The sequence below is a fragment of the Clavelina lepadiformis genome, chromosome 2, assembly GCF_947623445.1.
Source record: "Clavelina lepadiformis chromosome 2, kaClaLepa1.1, whole genome shotgun sequence".
Classification (NCBI taxonomy): Eukaryota; Metazoa; Chordata; class Ascidiacea; order Aplousobranchia; family Clavelinidae; genus Clavelina; species Clavelina lepadiformis.
Window position 1 is genome coordinate 1683628 of NC_135241.1, and position 27113 is coordinate 1710740.

The 27113-nt window shown below is 36.4% G+C and overlaps 2 protein-coding genes across 2 annotated transcripts; both read left to right on the forward strand.

Moving 5' to 3' along the window:
* The first annotated feature begins 625 nt into the window (after positions 1-625).
* On the forward strand, positions 626-9342 carry LOC143446982 (metabotropic glutamate receptor-like). The gene is made up of 21 exons (XM_076946869.1): positions 626-1197; positions 1403-1446; positions 1821-1973; positions 2063-2152; positions 2289-2435; positions 2737-2917; positions 3068-3193; positions 3387-3548; positions 3780-3938; positions 4079-4167; positions 4504-4666; positions 4813-4950; positions 5306-5403; positions 6446-6576; positions 7077-7209; positions 7806-8003; positions 8155-8303; positions 8382-8506; positions 8592-8674; positions 8843-8976; positions 9098-9342. Exons 1-21 carry the CDS (start codon positions 1143-1145, stop codon positions 9210-9212), a joined length of 2673 nt encoding a protein of 890 aa, XP_076802984.1. The 5' UTR covers positions 626-1142; the 3' UTR covers positions 9213-9342.
* A 6775-nt stretch (positions 9343-16117) lies between these two features.
* Positions 16118-18867, forward strand: LOC143446597 (uncharacterized). Its single transcript, XM_076946312.1, has 5 exons — positions 16118-16242; positions 17593-17746; positions 17858-17948; positions 18488-18594; positions 18697-18867. The coding sequence occupies exons 2-5, from the start codon at positions 17653-17655 to the stop codon at positions 18738-18740; spliced, it is 336 nt and encodes a 111-aa protein (XP_076802427.1). The 5' UTR covers positions 16118-16242; positions 17593-17652; the 3' UTR covers positions 18741-18867.
* The last annotated feature ends 8246 nt before the right edge of the window (positions 18868-27113 follow it).

Consider the following 27113-nt stretch of genomic DNA (forward strand, 5'->3'; position numbering starts at 1 on the left):
AATGCTAAAAATAGAATACGTCATCAGTTGATAGATCGTGTACAAGTAAAGAAAGCAACAAATCAATGACGTGCAAGCTTTGTGGAAATAAAATTTAGAACATATTTCAACAAAGAAAAACTAAGAAGAACAACTAAACAACCATGTGATGAAATTTTTAACTCCACATATACCAATACAATTTCCACGCGTCTACGCAACGGAAGACTTTTGAAGACATAAAAAAACGTTTAATGCTTGATAGTTTGAAAAGCCATTGATGTACGACAGGTTTGCTAATTATCTTTTTTCAAAGGGATTGTTTTTTCTTTTACCTTTGTATCATTTCAACCAATTAATCTTGTAGTCACCTTGTAATCATCTTTGTAATTAATCATTACATCATCATCATGATGTAATCTTGCTTTACACACTTGTAATAAACGCATGTATTTTGGAATCAAAGGAAGCTTGTAAAAGGATTTAAAGTAATAGAGAACACGCCAACAAACATAACGAACACTTTTTCGTCGGTGGGCTGTTAAACGTGTTACCCCAGTAGCATATTCAGCAGCAATTGAATAAAACACAAAGAAATCTATGCTTCGCAACCAGTTACGCAATCGCTATCACGATTTGTGATAACGTATAAAATTAAAGTGACCATTCTGGGGTAGTTTAACCTTTCGTTATCGCTATGTTTATCAATCTAAGTTCTTGGAAATCACTGACATATACCCATAGATTCCTGCTTCGTATATTCAGACCGAGCATTTCACGTAGATAAGTCGCCTATTCGATGATTTTTCACGCTGTTAATCGTCTTTGTAACTTTATGCAATTCGGAAAATAATTACGGTATCTTTCCAGATGAGTGGAATGAAATGTTTAGCAGTGGTTTGCACGACAACACCCGTTAAATCTAACTACGCAGCAGCGTACGCATCCAAGTAACGTCTACTAGAAAAGTTAACATATTAAGCACTGTTTTGGCGGGTTAGGTTACCAAGTAAAACGTGACAATGTTTCATTTGATGCAGCTTTGGTAAATATAAAACTTCTATCTTGCTTCATTATTTCAAGTTAGATTCAGTTAGAAATTGCCATTAAATCAGAAGCTTTCAAAGCTTAGGTTTATGAACCGAGTTGAACAATAGATTGAGATGAAGATATGCATTGTTTTACTGTGCTTGGTGTGTACCTTGGTTAACTGTCAACGTAAGTAAAAAATACAAACATGTTCTAACGTGTAATATTAGTTAATTAATGATATTTCAAAGGAACGTTGAATAGACTATCCCTGGTAGATTTGTGGCGATATTTTTATAATATATTGCCACAAACCTTTGTAAAGCAATTATCAAAATTATGATGAAGAAAACCTGTGAGTATAATTCGAGATTTAACCAATTTTTTTCATCAGGTCGACATCAATACGACATTACACCATCGTCGTCGGAATATGAGGTAAGCATGCGCAGCAATCACCCCTGCATCACGCAGAATTCACTTATTCGTTGTTAAACTTCATGTAATAATAAATGGTGCATGTTGTGCACAAGCTTTGCTGAGCTTTCCTACGAACATCGTGAGATCAATCGGCATTCGTGGTTTATCTATACATGTACGTTTTTGCATATAGTCAACTATGTATGAACAATGCATGCACGTGCACCAGGAAAGAATTTTAACAGTTCAAATAACGTGAAAGAGTATACTTAAAGCGGGTATAGGAAGATGTGGAATACATAAAGCAAGCCGCCGTAATGATAGGTTTCAAACCTGAATGGAAGAGGCTCGACCATTTTTACTGAAGTCATATTACATGTTAAACACTACAGGGGCTCAAGGGTTACATCGTGCAGTACAGAGAAGGGGACCTTTTAGTCGGGGGGATACTCGACGCTCATCGACGTGGGTCTGATGGTCACTGCGGTCACGTCACTGAAGATGGAATACAGGGAATCGAGACCATTAACATGGTCGTAGAAATGGTACGAACGTCTTTTATGTCTTCATAAGCGGCACTTATGACTTCATAAAGTTTGATTATGGGTTTAAATTGTTCCGCCTTCTCATACAGATTAACGCCGACCCTGGTATCCTACCCGGAGTTCAAGTGGGTTCATTAATCATAGACTCCTGTGATATGAGCACCCACGCCCTCGAAGGGGTTGGTAAACTATTCTAAGATAGAATGTCAACATTATCCTTTGTAAAATGGTTATAGCAAACGCTAATGAGTTTGTAATTAAAACCAGTTCCCCATTCAACGCAGTTAATCTTTTACCCATGCCGACGCCTTGTAGGTAGTTCACGATATTCTGCCATTTTTCACAACGATGAAAACAAACCAGACGTCAGAGCAGCCAATTTTCGCTGGAGTTGCTGGAGCCTTCGCAAGTGGCGTCTCCATCCAGACAACAAGTCTCTTGCAAGTCTTTAAGATACCGCAGGTTGGTTCAGTTTGCAATTGAAGTTCTTCTTGTCAAATATTACTGGATTTTATTTTATTTTATTGTTATTTTTATTATTATTTTAGTATTTTTATTATTATTTTTTATTAATAACTTATATTTATTATTTTTTATATGCAAAAATTTTGTATGAAACGTAACGTTGTCATTGCCTGTCCGGTGCCATAGCACAGCATTGTTATGGCAGTTTTCATGTTTTGTCATAGTACCGCATTGTTATGGCGTACCTTTCTAATACAAAAAAGTTCCAGCATCCAAATATACCTACAAAACTTCACAGGTGAGTCCCTGGTCGACGAATTCATGGCTCAGCGATAAGCAGTACTTTCCCTATTTCTTTCGTACGGTTCCATCAGACAGGCATCAGGCTCGAGCGATGGTGAATGTCATTGTTCAAAGAGGGTGGAATTATTTTTCAGTTGTCTACAAGGATGACACCTACGGCATCCAAGGATTCCGTGGTAAATTTAAAACGTGGTTTTGCTTCCGTTATTATCTTGTCGCGCATGCGCACTTCATGCACGAAGTGTATCAGCCTCACATGGATTGGATTTTAACATTTGGCATTATGACGTCAAAGTGAATCGCGATCTCTTTTGACAATTTTGCAGAGTTAGAAATTGCTGCCCTTGAACAAAACATTTGCATCGCCAAAGCAATCTCGGTAATCGAGCGGGCATCAAAAGACGTCAATAATGACATCATAGAAGAACTTCTGTTGGTGCGAAACGCGAGAGGTGAGATTGTGCATAAGATTGACGTTTACTCGCAGCAGATGGAATCTTGATTCTTGAGTCACAATTCAAATTAACTGGAGCCAGAAATGACTTGGTTGCATCAATATTTCAAACTATATCCACCCTTTGAGTCGCTTCGTAAACTGTTATGAGACATGTTCGCCATCATTACCGACACCATGTATTTTTTTAGTCGTGATCGTGTTCACAAATCGTTACCAAGCTGAAGAACTAATGTTGGCCGCTCACAGAAATCAGGAATCTCGAGGACATTTTCTTTGGATCGGGTCGGATGGTTGGGCAGGGGACATTCCCTTAATGAATACCGATGCTGACTATGGAGAGACCCTTTACGGTAAAGATGCGTTTGCGTTTGAACTATGAGGCAAATCTAATTACTAGGCCGTAGTGACAGGTACATCGAGACAAACGGGGCACTTGCCCATGTAAGTTATCTGGAATTCTGGCACAAAACACTTTTGGTGCTGAACAACATAAACTTTACCGGGCACATTTTTGACACATTTGCCAACAGGAGAAACTTTTACCATGGCTAAGGCCTTGAACTACATTTATTACGTCACAGGGTCGATCGCGTTTCTTCCCAAAGCAAAACCGGTGGAAGCGTTGCGGGCCAGAATTTCTAACTTAACTCTGAAACATTATCTGTTGTCGACAGGCCTTAATCCGATAAATCCGTGGCTCCCAGAGTATCTGGCGTGGCGTCTTAACTGCAGTCTGAACGGTCGGTGAAATTGTGTAGATTGTCTTTTAGTCTGATTATATCTTTTCTTTAGACCTTACCACTTCCAAAGCAGTTTTTATAATATAGTAATTTCAAGCTTAACTTCGTTTAAATTAAAATATGTGACGTAATATTTTCAGATTCTTCCAATAACATCGACGGAAAGCCTATTTGCGAACCATCGAGCCATGTCGACTACAACCAGCTCCATATTCTTTCCATTATGCAGGTGAAACAAACAATAGCTTATGAAGATGCCAGACGGGTTACCTGTAGGTTCAACGTAGCAGAGCTATCCATCTTAGAAAATTAGCTGCCTTTAACAACAGAAAAAATTTCGTCTTGCGACGTTTGCTTTAACTTTTATAAAACAACTTCGGTAAATACAACCAGGCAAGAACTAAGCAACAGTCAATGCACATAAAGCCGATCGCATAAAGAAACGTCTATTTCACTAAAAATGAACTTGCACGCATCGGTTCTGAGTCGAAGTTCGCCTGAGTGTTGTTGGTCGTATCATGGCCAAAGTTGGCGGAGAAAAAGAGACTTTGATGTGATTTTGCAGAATGTAGCGGATGCGGTGCTGGCCATTGCTTACTCCGCGAACGAGCTTCACAAAAGAATTTGTAGCGGTAGGACTGGTCTATGCCAAGAAGTGTCGAGTATGCGGGGAACCAATATATTTGCCATGGAGGTCGCAGAAATCATGAAAAATATTTCATTCACGGGTGGCTATGACATCACTATTGTAGTGTTCTAGATTTATCTCATCAAAATAATTTCAACAGCGGCGCTTTTTGTTTCCTGTGGATGATATAATTAACGCAGAGCATAGAATTTGTGCCATTATTGTACTTTTGTTATTACTACCAAGGTATCAATGGAAATACCGTTAGTTTTGACGAAAACCAGGATGGTCCGGCGAAGTATGACGTCATAATTTACAACAACACGATTCAACGGAAAGACAACGATAAAAAATGGGTTAAGGCGGCAGTTTACAATTTCACTGGTACGTTGTTTCAATATTTCTTCAAATATTGATCATGTGCAATCTAATTAGTGATTCTTGCGTTTTGCTGAACCTGGCGATATACCTAGGCCGGAATAATCCCACCTAATACGGGATACCAGGCTAAAACAAAAACTTTTCGGTAATGTTGAGTTTTTCAAATAGTTTCGAAAGTTTGAGCATTAGTAGTGAATGAAATGAAAGAATCTACCAAAAACTACAAATATGATCCTTATTATGAACGTATTCCAGCGTTAGAATAAGGACAGAGGAAGCTCTGCTAACCTTGGGAACAGATTGTGTTCGATTGCGTAGTTGCTTTACTTAGTCTCATTATTCTCCACTTACATCCCAGAAACAATTTGGATGCAAGCTAATCCCGCCTTCGACAACGCAAGATCCGTTTGCAGCGAATCATGCGCCGCGGGAGAAATAAGAAAAACGGAAACTTCGGTAACTATAAGCCTAATAAGCCGATACATAAAGATAGAAAGTTGTAAACCAAATGTTTTTTTATCCATGTGCTATAGTCTAGTTCAGTAATGTTGTCGGAGTGCCACAACTTTTGCGCTTAAAGTGTAAGACAAGTCTAACAACTAGCCAATCACAGAATAGTTACCAGTAAGTAGGCCAGACCGGAAAAAAACTTTTCTCAACAATATATTTAGCGGTTAAGCAGGTATTGACAAATATGTGTCACAAAAAACGCGAATTCAACACATAACTATGATAGAAGGTCATTATTACATCACAATGTACAAAAGATGTGGATGATTCTGATGTTTTGAATAAGTATGAATAGATTGTTCCGTGTACTGTGTAGGGCACAGGCTACACCAGATAATTACGATTGAAGCGTACTTGCGTGCACAACAGGAATATTATTAAGCCTAAACCAGCTTACCACTGTGAATTTGCTCTGCTAAATCTAGATGCCAGGCTTCAACTCAGTACAAGCCTGATAAATGAACTTTACCTGATACTAATCGCTTACCTAGGAGACGTATTCCATCTGAAATGCGTTAGCTACCCTAGCTACCACTACTGCCTAAGTTAATTCAAACTCCAATCATCAGGCATATTGCTTTGTATGTGACGTCGTAATGTCCGCCACCTACGTCATAATTAGCGCCATATTGCAATACAACTTTGCCAACAACTGTTTAATCACTAGTATACCGTATTATGAAAAATCCTTTTTCCGATAAACTTACTCACAACTATTCTTAGATTTAAGGCCAACTCGTTTTTGGACTTATACCTCACTTTAAAGATAACCACAATTACTATGCTGTCGTGTCCAAGAAACATGCCTGGAAAATTACAAATAAAATAGCATTTGTGGGCGAATGGGACTAGTTCGACCTCCTGTACGACTACGGACTACCTATGCAATTGTCAATACATTTGATGGATATTCACATTCAAACTAATTACACTTAACGCTGTCTGGAACGTTAGCGCAACATTCAGCTGTTTTCATGTTTGTTTCAAGACCTGCTGCTGGCAATGTATAGAATGCCTCCCTAACCAGTACGTGGCTGCAAACGGTACGCAATGCGTCGAGTGTGACGAAAAGGAAACTCCAAACGCACAACGAAATGCTTGTGAACCACTGCCTGTTAGGTAAGCTATTCGGCCTAAGTTGCTTTCTTCTCAGCATTCTTCTAATGTGCGTCAAATTTTTGGTGCGGACAAAGTGGACCAAGGGAACTGTAGGCCTACAGCATACCTTTACATATAAGTGGTCTAAAAACGGTTAGGCTAGCTGCCATAAGATAAGTAAAAATTTCGTGACCTGACTGAGTAATTAGGTAGCCAACCGGTGACGTCACAATTATTCACTAGAAAACAAAACGTGCATTCGAAAGTGGACGGTAAAGGGCCTTGCAATGCACGGCCTACGAGTTTGGAATGACAACACGACCCAGTTACTGCTTAAATCGTGCCCCAATATCTAGTCCAAGTGGCCTAATAATATCTGAGCTCAAACAGAAGGAGAAAACCACCATAGTTTTCACGCAATAATGACAATGTGTGAATCTGGAAACCGAATACCGAACTGTAGGGTTACAAAAGGTTACAAATGATACATATTAATTAAATAATTTTGATCATTTTTGCAGAGACACAAGGTATCACGGTCCTGAGAATATTGCATCGATGGCGCTAAGTGTATTTGGAATCATTGTAACGGTTATAGTCGCAATTATTTTGTACGTGCACCAAAAAACATCTCTTGTGATGGCATCAAGCAAGGTTAGAAAGTGTTGTATTTATTTGATCGTTTACAAAATCAAGACTCTAAGGTCAGGAAAATTACTTAAGTAGACACATCATGAGCTAAATGCCATTTATACTTAAGCAGAAGTAGGCAGTACCGCGGTACCTTATAGTACAGAATTACTGTTCAGCGGTACTTTTTCAGTACCGATACTGGTACTGTCGGTACTTTTTGCTGAAAGTACCGAATTACTTTTTTTTAAGTAATTGGCCTATAAGTCGGTTTCCGTACTCGGCATATTTTTTAAATGGTTACCTAAAGTTTTGAGAAGTATGTTTTTCAAGAATGCCAATTTTGGACTTTTTGTTCTTTTTTAATCTAAAAATGTATGACAAAGTCGCAAAGAGTGAGTTCACATATTTTTGGACCTGAAGTGACTATTATCGGGGTCATAATGTCGGCAAAAATTGCGCTGTACAAAAAGTACCGGCAAAGTACCGAACAACGTTTTTGAAATAATACCGAATACTGAAACCGTCGGTACATTTTTGCCAAGTACCGGTACCGTTACCGACGGTACTTTCAAAGTACCGACTGCCCACCTCTGCTTATAAGTTAATTCGTTTGACAGGAATTATGCGGCGTTATGTTACTTGGTTCCCTCATCTGTCTGACCAGCACATTTGCTTTTGTCAGTCCAACTAATGTTGCCTCGTGCGCCGTCTCGCGGGCGTTCTTGGCAATCGGTCCAACGTTGATGTATTCAGCATTGATCACCAAGACTGTTCGTGTTGTTATCATTTTCAAGTCGTTTGTGCTTTCTACGCAGGTAAACAGCAATCAATCTCAAATAGACTCCAACAGTTAATTAAAATATAGTAATTAACAAAAACATAAACAAGCAAAACTAACAAAAAAAAAGTAACCGGTTTTGGGATTAATTACTGCATAGTTCGCAAAACATGACTTGAACTTTTCAGCTCAAAAAATACCTTTCTGCGAGTTATCAAGTGCTTACGTCACTGGCGCTCACCCTTGTCCAAGGTTTCATTCTTCTCTCTTGGTTCTTTCTTTCTCCACCGGAAACGTCTCTTGTTGTGAAACAAAACGAAGCTTTTCCAGCATGCAGGTGACGTTTTTTGTGTCGCTATTGTCTTTTAAGGTCAAGAACCTCGTTGATTGCAATGACCTAACGTAACCTGCGCAGGTATTACTTGGACTTAAAAGTGCTGATAGGAATGGTCTATCCGCTGTTACTTGTCATAGCGTGTGCTCTGCTAGCAACCGTGAACAGGAAAGTGCCAACTGGGTTTAACGAGACCTTTTATATTGGTAAGGTCGATTCTTCCACTGAGAAATAGTAAAGTCATGTTGAATTAAAGATGGACAAATAACGTAAAGCACTTTTCATTCATAGGTTTCGCGATGTACTCCACCTGCGTCATATGGTTGGCTTTCGTCGCTATCTTTGCCACGAACGAATCTAATATTCCTCTTAAGGTTAGGTTTGCCTGAGCTTAATATATAAAGTAAACAGTATGTATAAACGGAGTATGACTATTTCACCGCATGTTGGTCACGCAGCCTGTCGTTAATGGATGTTCGAGAAAAATAAAAATAAATTGTCATTCTGGTCTGATTATATATGATCATGGTGTTTCTTTCTAGGTTGCAACATTTTCTATCAGTTTGAATTTAAGTGCAATTGTGCTAATAGTGTCCTTATTTGGCTATCGGTGTTATGTCATGGTTTTCAAACCGGAAAGTAACACGTCAGAAAACGTGATGTCGGTACCAAGAAGGTAAATCTGTTATTCACATTTTACAAGACGATTTCAAAACGCGTTTAAACATAAAAATAACATCAAACAAGACAAGAAAATTTGTTGATTAAAGTAAATAGTTGTGTAAAAACAATTCAAGGAGTTTAGGAGAAGTGTCCAGCAGCGAGTCAAGAAACGGGCGTCTTTCAATCCGAGGATCTCTCCAGATATCAAATGTCAAAGATTTGAAAGTGACGAAAGTCGAAATAAAATGAATTTCAAGGAAAAACGTGGATTCAGTGAAGACAGTTGTTCACAGTTATCGGTGTTTGGTTTTGTTGAAAAGAAAGTTTTGCGATGTCATATGTGCTTGGTTGACAATAAAGAAATTGTCTTTGAGCAGTATATTCGCCTAATGCGTATGCACCGTTGTCATATTTCTTCGTAATCAAAGAATTTGTCGGTGTATGGCAACTGACCCGTAGACAAAGCGTTCAAATTTGTTTAAATAATTAAAAATCGTTTCTTATAATTGCTGACAATAGCCAGGAAGGTTTACATTGGAATTTAAGGTGGTTTAACGGCAATTTCAAAATTGAATATTGATTCTCAGATCTTCAGAGAAAGCCGATTTCTGTAAGTGGACAGTGGTCAAATATCTTTTCGTCAAAATATACGTTGTGTTAAAGTTTACCAAAGATGAAAATCCAGCACAATATGAAAAAAATGCTTTTCAGAGAGAACTTCCACGATAACAACCGATGAGGTTATGTTGTGATTGTGCTGAAGGAGTCCAACTTTAGCAAAAAATAGCGTCAGATTTCAATGTAATTTGTCGTTTCAGATTTTTTGTGTTTTTCCTCAGATCGAGGTTAAGGCATTGCAGACTTACATTAGAATGTCATTAATTTGTTGTATTTGGACCTATTATGACGATAGTTTTAAAATCTGAAACATGTGTTCTTTTTCTGATAAAGAAACGCTTGTGTCATCATAATACTGCAGGTTCAATAGTTATTCCAGAATTAAAACATATTTAAAAATAATATGTAAGAAAATATTTTTAATTATAATGTTGCACATGTTATGCAAAATACCTCAGCCTGTATAAAACGCCATGTGCAGATTAGAAGAAAATATGACAAAAAAAGAAAGTTTCGCGTATAATTCAACAAGGTATGTAGAATGTTTTTTTTACGCTGATGTTAGTCTCATATATATACAATTTATTTTTAACGAACAAGTTCTGCACTCACATTTACATTTCCGTATATTTTTTTTTATATTTTATTTTCTTCGCAATATTCAGTAATATGTGTAAAGTCACTACAGTTTAGTAAGATAAAACCGACCTGAGAAACGCAATAGGAAATTTCTCATTATGAAAAAAAGTATTTCTACATGGGCATTAACAACTTAGTTAAATCCAACAAATTTTTATTTTATAAACCCAAACGATGTAAAAGCTTTTTCTACTGAAGTATCCCATCTACTACGTCATCATCGTTTGCTTGGTCAGAAGACTGGACAATGTTTTGTGACGAAAGCACGAACAACATTTGCGCAAACATTCCGGTCGATTCCTGTCCGAGTTGCAGGTGCTGGTGTAAAATAATCGTTTATTAACCAGGTTATTAATGTAATTGTTTACAACATTGCTTGCGTAATAGTCTTGGAATCTCATTGCTGTTGTTTAAATGCAGGCTGTGGGTGATTTGGTTATTTTTAGTCGTCCTGTTTTTCACAGCTTCGTTCATAATTATTGGGCATTGCTTTCTTTTCTTTTATATCATTTACAAACCGAAAAACAGAAAATCTATGTACGCAACAATCTCCTTTGCAATTTCAGAAATACTTACAGGTTGGGTGCAAGTAATATTACAAACTATCACTGTTATCTTTGTAAACGTATTGTGGCTTCAAGTATATACATGTTTGAAGTAACGCATTGACATCTGATTGTGAGTGTTTTAAAAAGTGAAAATACAAGTACTAACTTTACTCTTTATTTTGATGATATTTACATTTCAAGGGTTTACCTCTTTGTTGTCCCCATACCCTACTTACTAAGAACTCTTTGGTCAACGCCTACGGAGCTTGTGCAACTTGAGAAAAATGTGAACACATTGGAAGCGACTTTGCTAGGAATCATCTTTGCTTTCTGCAACGATTCTTTTCTTTTCCACTTGTTTCTTATGAGTTACGAGCGTTTTGCTGCCATCAAATGGCCAATTTCCTTAAAGTTGCAATCGGGCAAACGTTTATTTTTTAAACTGTTGCATTGTGGGTATTGTCCCTAGCAGCAACAACTTACCTTGGTAAGAAAGTGATTGATCATTTAAAAGAACTGAAGAGTTCACGGCTAAAGTTTTGTTGGTTGTTGTTTCAGCTTGGTTTTCAAATGCAATCCGCTACACTTACTCTGTCTATTGCTTCCTGTTCATGACAACCGTAAATTTTGAATATGGTCGCCACCTAGTGGAGGATTTTTATTCACGTCTATTTTGGCAGCGGTTTACATGGTTATGGTAATAATGATTGAACAAACGTCTATTTCTTGCACAGACTACGTTGTTCAAAATAGAGAACTAAGAACTAAAAAGTGTAAATTGTGAGTTAAGATAAATGTGTTCTCAAATATCACAGAAAATTGATACCAACTGAGAAGGGACAAAGTTTCTTGACAAAATCGCAACAAGGTCTTGTAGTGAGCTATAGAGATAAATGGCTTACTTGACCTATACCTGACTGGCTGACTTGGCAAACACTTACTTATAACTACTATATAAGTTTCATTTTATAACGGCGCTTTCTTACAAACTTTCTAGTTTAACAAGACACAAGCCTGTATAAACCATAATTTAAACTGAGCAAAAGCGTTATTTGCACTTTCGAATCAACAGATTATAGTTTATGGCGAAGTTTTGAGTAAAGTCACATATCATTTTGCTGTATTTACGTTTCATTTGAAACGAGCAATATAAACACAAGATTTGCAACGGTCTTGCCATTTTGCACATTGTGTCGTCATCCTGTTCCTTTCCTTTGTACACTTAAAATTGGCAAAATAACGTTCGAGATATATATAAAGAGATGGTCGTTTTAGTTTTAAATAAACGATTGTAACTAACAAGGAACTTGTCTCTAAATTTACTTGGTGCAACGGTCCGCCGTAAGAATAAAACAATCTCTTTGGAGAAAACGGGCGAACAAACTCTTCGTACAAACAGATGCTGCTTTATTCCAAGTTACAAAGGAAGAAGACATTTGTGTTTTGAAGATCAAATTATTTTTGTTGAAATGGTGTCATTTACGTTTCTCATTTTTCATACATTTCTTATATGATGTATGGGGTTGAGAATAGCCATTTTTATAACGCATTTGATTGCGAAATGGCGATGACTTCGTTTTTAGATTGATTTGATCGCCCCACAAAGGTTGTTCCTGATTTTTGTTTGATGTGCGTGCTAGGATCCGTGACGCGACACCTTATCGAAAGACACTTTATCGAACGACACTTAATCGAACGACACTTTATCGAAAGACACTTAATCGAACGACACCTGATCGAAACGACACCTGATCGAAACGACAGTTGATCGAACGACACTTTATCGAACCGAAAGTTGATCAAACGACACTTTATCGAACCGACAGTTAATCAAAACGACAGTTGATCGAACGACACTTTATCGAACCGACAGTTCAAGCAAGATTTTTGCGTGTTTCTCAAACATTGAAACAATGGGTCATTGTGATGTTCAGCTATCTGTCCATGTTTGTTTGATAAAGTTGGATTTTGTAATTTTTGAGATATTGTGATATTTATATAATTTTGCTCTCTCTCCGCATTGAAACGTATTACTCATTTACGCACCAATAACTTGACTAACTATTCTTTTTCGTTCTCTTTTCACAGCGGGGGCGCGGCGTAACAAGAAGAATTTATAGAAATGTGTCACTTTTAGAAATGCTTAATTTATACTAAATTCACTTTCTTCAGTTTTACAATTATGATGTATACAGGAAGCCAGATGATGTTTCTACTAACCTGTAATAATCTCATCAGTCTACGACGCATAGGTTTCTAGTAATTAACGATTGCAAATGTGTGTGCGGGGTTGGCCACACCTAGTTTTTTTTAGTAAACTCGCGAGCCTGGTTAGGATAGGGTTAAAAGATCCACAATTTATTGAAACAACTGACGATATGCACTGTTAAAAGAACGACAATTTATTAAAAGAACTGACAACATGCACTGTTAAAAGCACGACAACTGACGAAGTGCACATTTCAATCGCATTCATTTAATTACAAGTTGTGTGCAATTGCTCGAAGATAACTTTTTATGTCCATATTTGTTGAGTCATAATTTTCAACTATACTCTTCAGCCGTTGGTTGACCGCGTCGTAGCGCTTCTTCCGAGGTGGGCCATCGATTCCAGCACTCAATTGCTCAATTAACATTTCGTTGGAACCTTGTTCCCGCTTAATTTTTTTGACGAGTCTTCGAAGCGTCAAATGGGATAATGAGACACGCTTGCTGAAAGCATTGTGCCATCCTTCAATGCTATTATTCGTTCGTGGAAGGTCATCTTGAACCCGGTGGAAAACATTCCAACACCGGATAGGAAATAGAGGTTGACAACGATTCCTGCGACACAATCGTCCAATCCAAGTAGTTTCGTTTACTTACCTGATGCCTCATTAATACAATAATTCACACTCACTTCAGTACATTGACTCTGTTATCTCAATCGTACCAATCACAAGAAGAGCAAAATATCTGTATTCACACTTCAACAACACAGCATTAAAGTGACACTTGATGCTGCTTGCTTTGTGAAAGTTTTTCAACATCTGGTGACAAGTCATATGAAGCAAGAACCAGAACATTTTCTAAATAGGCGTCGGAAATGCGTGATCTTAGCTTGCTTTTCGTGAATTTCATTGTTGAAAATATTTGTTCACATGTGTACGTGCTACCAAGCATCGAAGCCATTTATTTTGCGCTGTCGGTCAAGCTGGGATAAAGACTACTTTCAAGAAGCTACTTTGTGTAAAACTCAGGCAGCGACATGCCCCTTGCTATTAAATTTTGCCTTCAATTCCTTACTCTTTGTATCTATAATGACTAGTCTAGTCTACTGTACAGACAATCTCGTACTTAGTAATTCTCGTGCGTATTCTTGTGATATCTTATTAATATGTGGGCGGGCCGGCCGCCATGCGAAATCGAACACTTTATGATACAAATATAAAATATAGATATAAAATATAAATCGTCAACTTTATGATATATACATCACAATTCATTAATGCACACCATTACAAAGACCGCACATCACAATGGCTCATTGTTTCAATGTTTGAGAAACACGCAAAAATCTTGCTTGAACTGTCGGTTCGATAAAGTGTCGTTCGATCAACTGTCGTTTTGATTAACTGTCGGTTCGATAAAGTGTCGTTCGATCAGCTGTCGTTTCGATAAAGTGTCGTTCGATCAACTGTCGGCTCGATTAACTGTCGTTCGATCAAGTGTCTTTCGATCAGCTGTCGTTTCGATCAGGTGTCGTTCGATAAAGTGTCTTTCGATAAAGTGTCTTTCGATAAGGTGTCGTAGTACCGCTAGGATCATGGATTTTGTCCGATCGAATAACAATATATTAAATATTTTACTTTCAATCAAAGCCGATGGAAGACACGTTGATTTAAATTTTTCTACCAGGAGTGCGACAGTGCACTTGCTTCGCTGAGAAAAGACATTCGCTGAAGGTGTGCTTCAAGAGAACGTAATATAAGCCAAATGGACAATATTACAGGAGTTATCACCGTTTTGAATGCCACGACAACAACAACTGTCCTTGAAAGGTAAGAAAAGTTACAACTTATAAGTTCTTCTGAAAAAGATATAGGCCTATTATAACGCAGATTTATTTTTCCGACCAAACACAATTCAGATCAAACTGAAACAAATGTCTATAATTTTCTATTTTGGAGCAACTTATTTGCGCATAGTTTTATCACTTACGTTTATAATAATCTTTAATGCTTTGTTGTCAAAGCAACGCGACACAGCTTCTTCAGTTGGAAAAGGCTAGAGAGTGGAAAGTCTTCTGTGGCCCCAAAACCAACGTTATTTGCAAACAAACGACAATAAACAACTGCATCACATGCAAGTATGACTTATATGCAACCTATATACCAACGTAAAAGTAAAATTATCAAGCCAGCTGATATATTGTTGTTGTATTTTTCAGTCAGCCTTCTTTCTGGGTCGTGTTTGTTTATTTAGTTTTGAACGGGATATGTGGAATATTTGGGAATACAGCACTTATTGCTCATGCAATTACCCAATGGCGAAAAAAAGAAAATTGCTGGCACTTGGTGAAAACGTCATTTGCGTTTTCACATCTTATAAATGGTAAGTTGATTGTCATCGTTCAAGCCATCGTTTCAAAACGTTTGATCATTTATTATCTAAAAGGAGAAAAACCGTTATAGATTTTTTAAACAAAGTTCTTAATTCTCATGGGTCTTAAATCCCAAGGTTTTTTCGTGCTATCAGTACCAGTACCAAATATTATTTGGACTTTGGAAGCTAGGCCTGTTGAAATAGAAGATATTTCTTGGAAACACAGAAGAGATTTAAGAGCAATGACATGCGGACTTTTTGGGGTTTTCGGCATTTTTGCCTCAATGATTCAATCGTTTTTCGTCAGCTACGAGCGCTTTTGTGCCATCAAGTGGCCATTGCTTACTATGAATCAGTCAACCAAAAAAATCGGTATAAAGATCGTCAGTACGTGGATCTTTACTGTTGTGGCTACCAGTTATGTTAGTAAGTAGTTATAAGTTAACTATTATAGTGGTACTTGTGGTTAATTTATCATTCCGTATGAAAGCATGAGCATTGGCAAGCTTTATTGCAACTTGTTGTTTGATGAGGTGGAAATAAGTAGGTCAAACATTTCATTTAAAAACTAAGGTCGAATCTCTTTTTAAATGGACAATTTTTTGAATCATTTGCTTACTGTTTATTCTCCAAGTGGTTGACACGGCTCTGCAAGTATTAACAATTATTTGGCACTTAGGACTAGGTTATTATATGAGTTAGCTTTGCAAGCCCTGATGTTCACTTAGAATTGTTTGTGATTTTCTTTTATCCTTTTAGCTTGGTTTCCTCAGTCGTATGATTTCATCTATTACTCGTTCCTATTTTTTTACTTTCCCGATCTTCATACCGAGAATCTAATAGAAGCATTCATTCTAGTGACTTCGATCTCCCTTTTTTACCTTGTGATTGTAAGTATAAAGTAGCTTAGCCTAAAGCGAAAGTGTCTCAAACGTAAATTGTTTTGTCTCTTTATTGTGTGCCATGTTTTAAAGATGTGTAATGTAACGGGAACGCTACCACCTGCAGCATGCATTTAAATTTTAAAACAAAGGTTTTTTAGAATGTTTAAGCCAAAGACTATATCATAAGGAAATTTATTTCTGCAAAGCTTCATGGCTGACTTCCAACAATTACAATGTTTAGGTACAACTTTGAAACTTTAAAGCTTATAAAGTATATCTATTTCAGAGCACGGAATGAAATAAAACAACGTCCAATTATATTATTCGATAATTCTATTATATTCAATATTGATATGTTTAGAATTTGTCTATGAACCTTGTTGTTAATGATCTAAAACGAATAGGATAAATTGTTTGTTTTGTTTTAATTGAAAACAAAAAAAAACTGTTATTACTATATAAACAAGGTTTGCAGCTGAAGAGTTTGCAATATGACGTTGTTGTTGTTGTTTTACTAATCGTAAATACCTAATTATTTTATTGGCATATCATAGGTATTAGAGTCACCTGAATAACTGGAATATCTGGATAAAGTCACCTCTCTGGCTTGGTGCAATTTGTTTTAAAAAGAATATGACACTTGTTGTCAGTAATTTCTGATACGGATTGACTTCACTTCTTTTGAATTGGTTTTGTTGATTAGGTTTTATCATTAAGGTTTTTTTTTGTCCAAAAGCAACAAGTGTAACATAAAATCAAGTTTGTTTCTATGTGAATACATACCAACCAACAAAATGCAATGTTTTTAAGGCATCATTTGAGTTGATTTAATTTGATTCACTTCTTCCAGAATACCCGACTCGGCAATTCGCTTTTCATGATATGGTTAAGACCCTGTTAGATACTAATTACGGTGATTTATATGACATGCAACTCTTTTCCCAATTAAACAAAAAAACTTGACTACAGCAAGCTTTTAATTGATCTAAGATAATTTCAGCATATTATGCCCACAAGTTGTCTGTTTTTGATGCTTTAGTTTAAATTATACTTTAATCATATTTGACTCGAGTTGGCTCGAGTTGACTCGAGTTGACTCGAGTTGACTCGAGTTGACTCTAACCAACTAATTATTTGACCATTTGCCTCCTAAGTATAAAGAGTATTTGACTTGATTGCAACTTTTTATATAAAAAATTAAAATATGAGATACACAATTTCTTGTCAGTTCTATTATAACCCATAATCAATCTTTCTTTATAATTGCTTTTACGCTTGCCAGGTGGCAGCTTGATTTTTGCCCAAATAATTCATTTCAAAAGTGATTCAATATGAATTAAGATCGATTTTCTATAGATTTTCTTCACCGGTGCTAGCGTCTTGTCAACCTATAAAGCAAATCTTGCCAGAAGCAGGATGATGGGTCGTAGTAGTGGTAATCAAGTGAACAGTCTTTCACCTACTTACAAGACACTAGCTCTCGCCGCATCAATAGTAACCTCAATTGCCGGTAAGAAATTGTGAAAAAAGACTAACAATTTTATTGCTTACAAATTTAAGATAGTTCGCTATTAATTGATGTAATTTTTTTTTCAAAACTATGATCGATATTTCTCTGCAGTGCCTACACTGATTGCATTTGGGTTGCATTACAACGAAATACAAGTTGACCTGTTTATGGCTGTTTGCTCCTTTTTTGGTTATACATTTGGGTAAGTTAATGAACCAAACACAAACAATGTCAAGTTGCTTTAAGTATACACATAAGTAAATAACAAATAAGAAGAAAATCTGCTTTGCTTTTGGTAATTGTTCTATGGCTATGAAAGAATTAATCAAGCAAAAGTTTTAAATGCATTTAGTTTCTTTGTTGACACTAATTCGATTAAATCGTACAAATAAAAAAGTCTCTACGTTGAAAACTATTACCTTTCTCGGTTTCTTAATTGCTTAGTTTGAAACTTTTGAAATAGTTTACCTCAAATTAACCACAGAGTACTCTTTATAACTTAGTTCTTATTTAAATTAGATTTTCTTGGAATAAGTTATTAAAGATGTCATACTAAGCAAAATACATATATCTATAGGCTTACATTGAGACACACCCGCTAACTCATGCATTAACGTTTTCTCCTATTTTGACTTAAACGCTTATTTTTACAACAGTCCGTTTAACCCTCGGCACAATAGTCATTTTCTCGTTTTTTTGTAGTTGACTTCTAGCATTAAATACTCTTTGTTCTAATAACAGGTTCCAAAACGTACTTATTTTTCTGTGGAAAGACAAAGATTTTAGAACATTTGTGAAAACTTCTATAAACGACGCCTACTGTTGCGTGAGAAAACAACTAATTTTAAGTAATTAAAATATTGCACAAATAACTCGTTAATTTATTTGAAATGACGTTTCGTGTCATGAAAAACTTGTTTTGTTTCAAAATATTTTACTTTTTGTATCAGATACAAAGCAAGCAAACACATCCAGTACCACTACGACAGTATGAATTCAACTCAGTACTTGTGCCCGGCTTGATAATGGCGGCAAAGAAAACATTACGTTTTTCTTTCCATTGAAATATTTTTGTTTTGTGATGCAATTTGATAATTCTTGCTCAAGGAGTATTGTTTGCAGAAGTTTCTTGAGATCATTTTGTTGTTGTTAATATACAACTTTTTTTTGTATGAAACAGCTACCTTATCAAGCTCGTAAAAACTTGTTTGTGCTTGTAGTTTTTTTGGTTTTTCTACTTATAGGCCAGACACCCTGACCTTGAAACTGCCCTGACAAACTGAAAAATGCAAAGGTGCAGTAGCAAGTAGAATGAAAATCATTTTTTGTTCATACACCCCTTCAGGAACACGATAACCTAGAACAAGGGTTCTTAAACATTTTGGGCAGCACCCTTCTTTATAAGTTTCAGCATAGCTCGCACCTCATACTCAAAATTTACAAAAATTAAAAAGACACATCTCTAATCCTATCTACCAAGTGAACCCAAATTACGGGGCGTGGATACAATGCAACATAATTATGCGCAAATTGAAGTACTTTGTTTAAAAAAGCAGCATGTCGACAAAAAATGTTGACTACAGTTGTGGAAAGTATCAACTTGGTGTAGCTTGTACACATCCTGTGGGAAGATCGCCTTCAAGTTTAAGAACTCCTGTTCTAGGCTATCCTGTGCCTTAAGCGGTGTATGAACAAACTGCTTGTTACTACATACCTTTGCATTTTTCAATTGTTTTTCAGAGCAGTTTGTACGTATTTTGAGTTTACGAAGGTTTTTGAAAGAAGTAGCCCGCGTTTGGTAGCTGCTGTGAAGTAAATGCGTTAAATAACGTGCGAATAACAATTTCTAAAGAATTAAGCGGAGTGGTTTGTTACACATCTTGGTATAGGTATTTGAGGAAACGAAACAAGGGTTGTACCTGTATAATGCCAATGGTGACAGCTCGCAACATCGTTTCTGTTTGCATATAGCCTTGGATGAACCAACTTATAATTGCTAAGCACTTCATCATATAAACATTAAAAGTATTATTAGCTGGAGAATAATAGATAAATAGAATTCAACTTATTGATTTCATCGTCCTAAAATCGATTATTTTGATCTTTATCATGGATTCTTGGATGTTGGCTTATGAAATAAAGATTTTTTGAAATATATATTTTTTTGAGTCTCGGTGAAAGGAACACTAGCTCAAAGTTGCTTCAAAAAGAACTACTCCAGCTAACACTTTTTCACATAAACTAAGCGATCATTGCACGCGTGCTTTAGAGATATTTGTAAATAGTCAAATGGACAGTATTACAAAAATCATCACCATTTTGAAGGACACGACGATTACAAATGCTCTTGAAAGGTAAAGAAATTCATTAAATGTAAAGTTTATTACTTAGATCAAATATAAATACAATTAAATATATGGAAACTATAAATGACATCACAGCTTTATTTTCTTATATTTGACTTATTAAAATTGGAATAAACTAGATAGTTGTTATAACGACTTCACCGTTTTATTATTGTTGAATATACTTATATTCTTATATATTTGATTTACATTAATAATTAAATAATTATTGTTTGGTGTATTTTAGTCATACTGTATATTATACATATGTTTTGTTTGGAAAGAAATGCAACTCAGTTACACAAAGCAACAGAGTGGAAAATTTTCTGCGACCCCGAAACCAACGTTATTTGCAAACAAACGACAATAAACAAATGCATCACATGCAAGTATGACCTATTCAACTCGAATGACGTTAATGACATTTAATGACATTTTGCTACATTTGCAGTCAGTCTTTATTCTGGGTCGTATTTGTGTATCTTGTTATGACCGGAGTATGGGGAGTCATTATTTATGAGGAGTAAAAACTGTAAAAACTAAAAAGAGTATGGGGAGTAAAAACTTTTTCTACTAAAGTATCCCATCTACTACGTCATCATCGTTTGCTTGGTCAGGAGACTGGACAATGTTTTGTGACGAAAACACGAACAACGTTTGCGCAAACATTCCGATCGAATCCTGTCCGTGTTGCAGGTGCTGGTGTAAAATAATCGTTTATTAACCAGGTTATTAACATAGTTGTTTACACCATTGCTCGCTCAATAGCCTTGGAATCTCATTGCTGTTGTTTAAATGCAGGCAGTGGGTGATTTGGTTGTTTTTAGTCGTCCTGTTTTTCACAGCTTCGTTCATAATTATTGGGATTTCTTGTGTTTTATATCATTTACAAACCGAAAAACAGAAAATCTATACACACTGCAATCTCCTTTGCAATTTCAGAAATACTTTCAGGTTGGATGCAAGTAATATTACAAACTATCACTGTTATCTTTGTAGAAGGTATTGTGGCTTCAAGTATATACATATTTGAAGTAACGCATTGACATCTGATTGTGAGTGTTTTAAAAAGCGAAAATACAAGTATTAACTTTACTCCTTATTTTGATGATATTTACATTTCAGGAATTTACCTCTTTGCTGTCCCCATACCCTACTTACTAAGAACTCTTTGGTCAACGCCTACGGAGCTTGTGCAACTTGAGAAAAATGTGAACACATTGGAAGCGACTTTGCTAGGAATTATCTTTGCTTTCTGCAACGATTCCTATCTTTTCCACTTGTTTCTTATGAGTTACGAGCGTTTTGCTGCCATCAGATGGCCAATTTCCTTAAAGTTGCAATCGGGCAAACGTATTTGTTTTTAAATTGTTGCATTGTGGGTATTGTCACTAGCAGCAACAACTTACCTTGGTAAGAAAGTGGTTGATCATTTAAAAGAACTTAAGAGTTCACGGCTAAAGTTTTGTTGGTTGTTGTTTCAGCTTGGTTTTCAAATGCATTCCGCTACACTTACTCTGTCTATTGCTTCCTGTTCATGACAACCGTAAATTTTGAATATGGGCGCCACCACCTATTCACGTCTATTTTGTCAGCGGTTTACATGGTTATGGTAATAATAATTGAACAAATCTCTATTTCTTGCACAGACTGCGTTGTTCGAAATAGAGAACTAAGAACTAAAAAGTGTAAATTGTGAGTTAAGATAAACGTGTTCTCAAATATCACAGAAAATTGATACCAACTGAGAAGGGACAAAGTTTCTTGACAAAATCGGAACAAGGTCTTGTAGTGAGCTATAGAGATAAATGGCTTACTTGGCCTATACCTGACTGGCTGACTTGGCCAACACCTACTTATAACTACTATATAAGTTTCGTTTTATAACGGCGCTTTCTTACAAACTTTCTAGTTTAACAAGACACAAGCCTGTCTAAACCATAATTTAACCGAGCAAAAGCGTTATTTGCACTTTCGAATCAACAGATTATAGTTTATGGCAAAGTTTTGAGTAAAGTCACATATTATTTTGCTGTATTTACGTTTCATTTGAAACGAGCAATATAAACACAAGATTTGCAACGGTCTTGCCATTTTGCACATTTTGCCGTCATTCTGTTCCTTTCCTTCATACACTTAAAATTGGCAAAATCACGTTCTCGATATATATAAAGAGGTGGTCGTTTTAGTTTTAAATAAACGATTGTAACTAACAAGGAACTTTTCTCTAAATTTACTTGGTGCAACGGTCCGCCGTAAGAATAAAACAATCTCTTGGGAGAAAACAGGCGAACAAACTCTTCGTACAAACAGATGCTGGTTTATTCCAGGTTACAAAGGAAGAAGACATTTGTGTTTTGAAGATTAAATTATTTTTGTTGAAATGGTGTCATTTACGTTTCTCATTTTTCGTACATTTCTTATATGATGTATGGGGTTGAGAATATTTTTTATAACGCATTTGATTGCGAAATGGTAATGACTTCGTTTTTAGATTGATTTGATCGTCCCACAAAGGTTGTTTCTGATTTTTGTTTGATGTGCGTGCATGCTAGGATCTCAAATTCTATCCGATCGAATAACAATCTTTTAAATATTTTACTTTGAATCAAAGCCGATGGAAGAAACGTTGATTTAATTTTTTCTACCAAGAGTGCGACAGTGCACTTGCTTCGCTGAGAAAAGACATTCGCTGAAGGTGTGCTTCAAGAGAACGTAATATAAGCCAAATCAGTGGTTCCCAACCGCGGCTCTTAGAGCCGCATGCGGCTCCAAGGTAGCTTTCTTGCGGCTCTCAATGACCCCTGAAAATCCCACAAAAAAATAAAAAATCTATTTGTAATAATTAGGGCGATTATTTTTTGACTTGTCAAAAAAAGTCAAAAATTGGTCAAAATTTATAGCGTTAGGTCAAAATTGTTTACAAATTTTTCATTTTACATCTTACAGTTACACCTTGTAGCCTACTTTATACTGTTGTGAATGGTCCATTGTCTACTTATTGTGAATCATAAACCGCCTCCTGAATCCTAAACCACAATTGCGCCCCGCTTTGACAAAGTTCTTAAAGCTCAAAGCCAATGCCAAGTTGGACATTAAATTGACTTGTGTTATTTTTCTTGTTAGTGTTGCTATTCGTCGGTACATGATTTCATGCTTTAAAATTTTCGTTATAATTACTTGAGTGTTTTCATGCGGCTCCATACGTACTATGAAGTTTGAAATTCGGCCCCGACACCAAAAAAGGTTGGGAACCACTGAGCCAAATGGACAATATTACAGGAGTTATCACCGTTTTGAATGCCACGACAACAACAACTGTCCTTGAAAGGTAAGAAAAGTTACAACTTATAAGTCCGAAGTAAGAGTTTCGTCAATAATGGAAATCCGGCCTTGGATACCGTCGTTAAACTATTTGATTTCGCCACTTATCTTTGCAAGTTCATTCTTCATCGAAACAGTCGCTTGGTCCTGGCGGCTTTCGTTTCTGTGTGGAAGCTGAGTGACGGCGAACACGTCTGAACACGGAGTCTTTCCAGAGATGTCCAGTGCAATGGCTCGGGCGCTGGTAGAGAAGAAGTCTCTGCCGGTCTCTAGGTCTGCGGCTAACGTTTCCGATATTTGGCGGTTTTTCAAACCCCGGATCAATGCCAAGTAGAGTACCTCATTTTTCACAGGTGATTGATCGGCACCGATATACGCCATGTCGCCCTACTTCCGTAAAGCGTAGGCAAATGATCGTGTAGATTCATCGTGTTCTTGTACCCTATCCAAAATGCTGTTTTTTAATCTGCTGATTTCGGTCTTTGATTTTCCCGCTTCTGAAGCCCTTTTCACCAGCTCGTCGAACTCTAAGTCGTAGATGGAGGCATCTTTTCCTTGAATTTCCCAGAAAAAATCCTTATCGAAACTTTCGATGAGGAGGTGCTTCTTAAAATCTTGATTTGCCTTAACGCTGGCGCAGTAAGAGTTAAAAACTTTGAGAAAGTCCTGAAAGTCTTCATTGGACTTATATCTCGGTTGAGGCAACGTCACATTCAAAGCCATACTGTTAAGTAATCTCTTGATACCTATTTGACTGCGGGATCCTGGCGCGCTCGCCAACTGTAACCAAACTTTCTCTTAACCAGGAAACTTCCCGCTTGACAGCTAGTCATTTAGCTCTTTTGCCTCAATAACTTTTACTTGCATTTTCTTCGATAAAAACACCCATCTTACTTCTATAAAACCCAAACGTAACTGAAACTACACTCGCCCAGCACTTCCCAGCCGAGCGCAACACCACACCAAAACAAATTCCACGTAATGAGAGAATCAACGTGGGACGCTGAATACTAATTAAGCCCTCGGGGTAGCGAGACGAGACGTCACTAATGATCGAATAAAAACACGTGTACATTTAAACAAGTAAAATATGGCAGAACGTGAGCATGCTTAAAAATGACTAATGCGAACAACAATGAAATAAAACAAACATACATAAACAAACAAACATAAAAATGACACAACAAAAAACACGTCCGACTAAATCAATCAATAAAAGGGGTTCAGAAAAACAGTGTACATTATGATTGCTATAAAACGGGTGCATAAAAATAATCCCGTGACACAAGTACTAACTTTACTCTTTATTTTTATGATATTTACATTTCAAAGGTTTACCTCTTTGCTGTCCCCATACCCTACTTACTAAGAACTCTTTGGTCAACGCCTACGGAGCTTGTGCAACTTGAGAAAAATGTGAACTCATTGGAAGCGACTTTGCTAGGAATTATCTTTGCTTTCTGCAACGATTCCTATCTTTTCCACTTGTTTCTTATGAGTTACGAGCGTTTTGCTGCCATCAAATGGCCAATTTCCTCAAAATTGCAATCGGGCAAACGTATTTGTTTTTAAATTGTTGCATTGTGGTTATTGTCAATAGCAGCAACAACTTACCTTGGTAAGAAAGTGGTTGATCATTTAAAAGAACTTAAGAGTTCACGGCTAAATTTTTTTGTTGGTTGTTGTTTCAGCTTGGTTTTCAAATGCAATCCGCCACACTTACTCTGTCTATTGCTTCCTGTTCATGCCGACCGTAAATTTTGCAGATGGGCGCCACCTCGAGGAGGATTTTTATTCATGTCTATTTTGTCAGCGGTTTACATGGTTATGGTAATAACGATTGAACAAACGTCTATTTCTTGCACAGACTGCGTTGTTCAAAATAGAGAACTAAGAACTAAAAAGTGTAAATTGTGAGTTAAGATAAACGTGTTCTCAAATATCACAGAAAATTGATACCAACTGAGAAGAGACAAAGTTTCTTGACAAAATCGGAACAAGGTCTTGTAGTGAGCTATAGAGATAAATGGCTTACTTGGCCTATACCTGACTGGCTGACTTGGCCAACACCTACTTATAACTACTATATAAGTTTCGTTTTATAACAACGCTTTCTTACAAACTTTCTAGTTTAACAAGACACAAGCTTGTCTAAACCATAGATTAAACTGAGCAAAAACGCTATTTGCACTTTCGAATCAACAGATTATAGTTTATGGCGAAGTTTTGAGTAAAGTCACATATCATTTTGCTGTATTTACGTTTCATTTGAAACGAGCAATATAAACACAAGATTTGCAACGGTCTTGCCATTTTGCACATTTTGCCGTCATTCTGTTCCTTTCCTTTGTACACTTAAAATTGGCAAAATAACGTTCGAGATATATATAAAGAGGTGGTCGTTTTAGTTTTAAATAAACGATTGTAACTAACAAGGAACTTTTCTCTAAATTTACTTGGTGCAACGGTCCGCCGTAAGAATAAAACAATCTCTTTGGAGAAAACAGGCGAACAAACTCTTCGTACAAACAGATGCTGCTTTATTCCAGGTTACAAAGGAAGAAGACATTTGTGTTTTGAAGATTAAATTATTTTTGTTGAAATGGTGTCATTTACGTTTCTCATTTTTCATACATTTCTTATATGATGTATGGGGTTGAGAATAGCCATTTTTTATAACGCATTTGATTGCGAAATGGCGATGACTTCGTTTTTAGATTGATTTGATCGCCCCACAAAGGTTGTTCCTGATTTTTGTTTGATGTGCGTGCTAGGATCATGGATTTTTTCCGATCGAATAACAATATTTTAAATATTTTACTTTGAATCAAAGCCGATGGAAGAAACGTTGATTTAAATTTTTCTACCAAGAGTACGACAGTGCACTTGCTTCGCTGAGAAAAGACATTCGCTGAACATGTGCTTTAAGAGAACCCAATATAAGCCAAATGGACAATATTACAGGAATTATCAACGTTTTGAATGCCACGACAACAACAACTGTCCTTGAAAGGTAAGAAAAGTTACAACTTATAAGTTCTTCTTCTGAAAAAAACAGTCTAATGTAGATTTATTTTTCCGACCAAACAAAATCACGATCAAATTGAAACAAATGCCTATAATTTTCTATTTTGGAGCAACTTATTTGCGCATAGTTTTATCACTTACGTTTATAATAATCTTTAATGCTTTGCTGTCAAAGCAACGCGACACAGCTTCTTCAGTTGGAAAAAGCTAGAGAGTGGAAAGTCTTCTGTGGTCCCAAAACCAACGTTATTTGCAAACAAACGACAATAAACAATTGCATCACATGCAAGTATGACCTATGTGCAACCTATATACCAACGTAAAAGTAAAATTATAAAGTCAGTTGACGTTTTGTTGTTCTATTTTTCAGTCAGCCTTCTTTCTGGGTCGTGTTTTTTTATTTAATTTTGAACGGGATATGTGGTTTATTTGGGAATACAGCACTTATCGCTCATGCAATTACCCAATGGCGAAAAAAAGAAAATTGCTGGCACTTGGTGAAAACGTCATTTGCGTTTTCACATCTTATAACAGGTAAGTTGATTGTCATCGTTCAAGTCATCGTTTCAAAATGTTTGATCATTTATTATCTAAAAGGAGAAAAACCGTTATAAATTTTTTAAACAAAATTCTTAATTCTCATGGGTCTTAAATCCCAAGGTTTTTTCGTG

Bases quoted from the DNA above. Each gene is read 5' to 3' on its own strand.
- LOC143446982 (XM_076946869.1), top strand. From the start codon at position 1,143: ATGAAGATATGCATTGTTTTACTGTGCTTGGTGTGTACCTTGGTTAAC. The intron at 3,194-3,386 runs GTGAGATTGTGC...GTATTTTTTTAG, and splicing joins GTTGGTGCGAAACGCGAGAG to TCGTGATCGTGTTCACAAAT. The intron at 8,977-9,097 runs GTAAATCTGTTA...AAACAATTCAAG, and splicing joins GTGATGTCGGTACCAAGAAG to GAGTTTAGGAGAAGTGTCCA.
- LOC143446597 (XM_076946312.1), top strand. From the start codon at position 17,653: ATGATGGGTCGTAGTAGTGGTAATCAAGTGAACAGTCTTTCACCTACT. The intron at 17,747-17,857 runs GTAAGAAATTGT...ATTTCTCTGCAG, and splicing joins AATAGTAACCTCAATTGCCG to TGCCTACACTGATTGCATTT. The intron at 17,949-18,487 runs GTAAGTTAATGA...TTCTAATAACAG, and splicing joins TTTTTTGGTTATACATTTGG to GTTCCAAAACGTACTTATTT.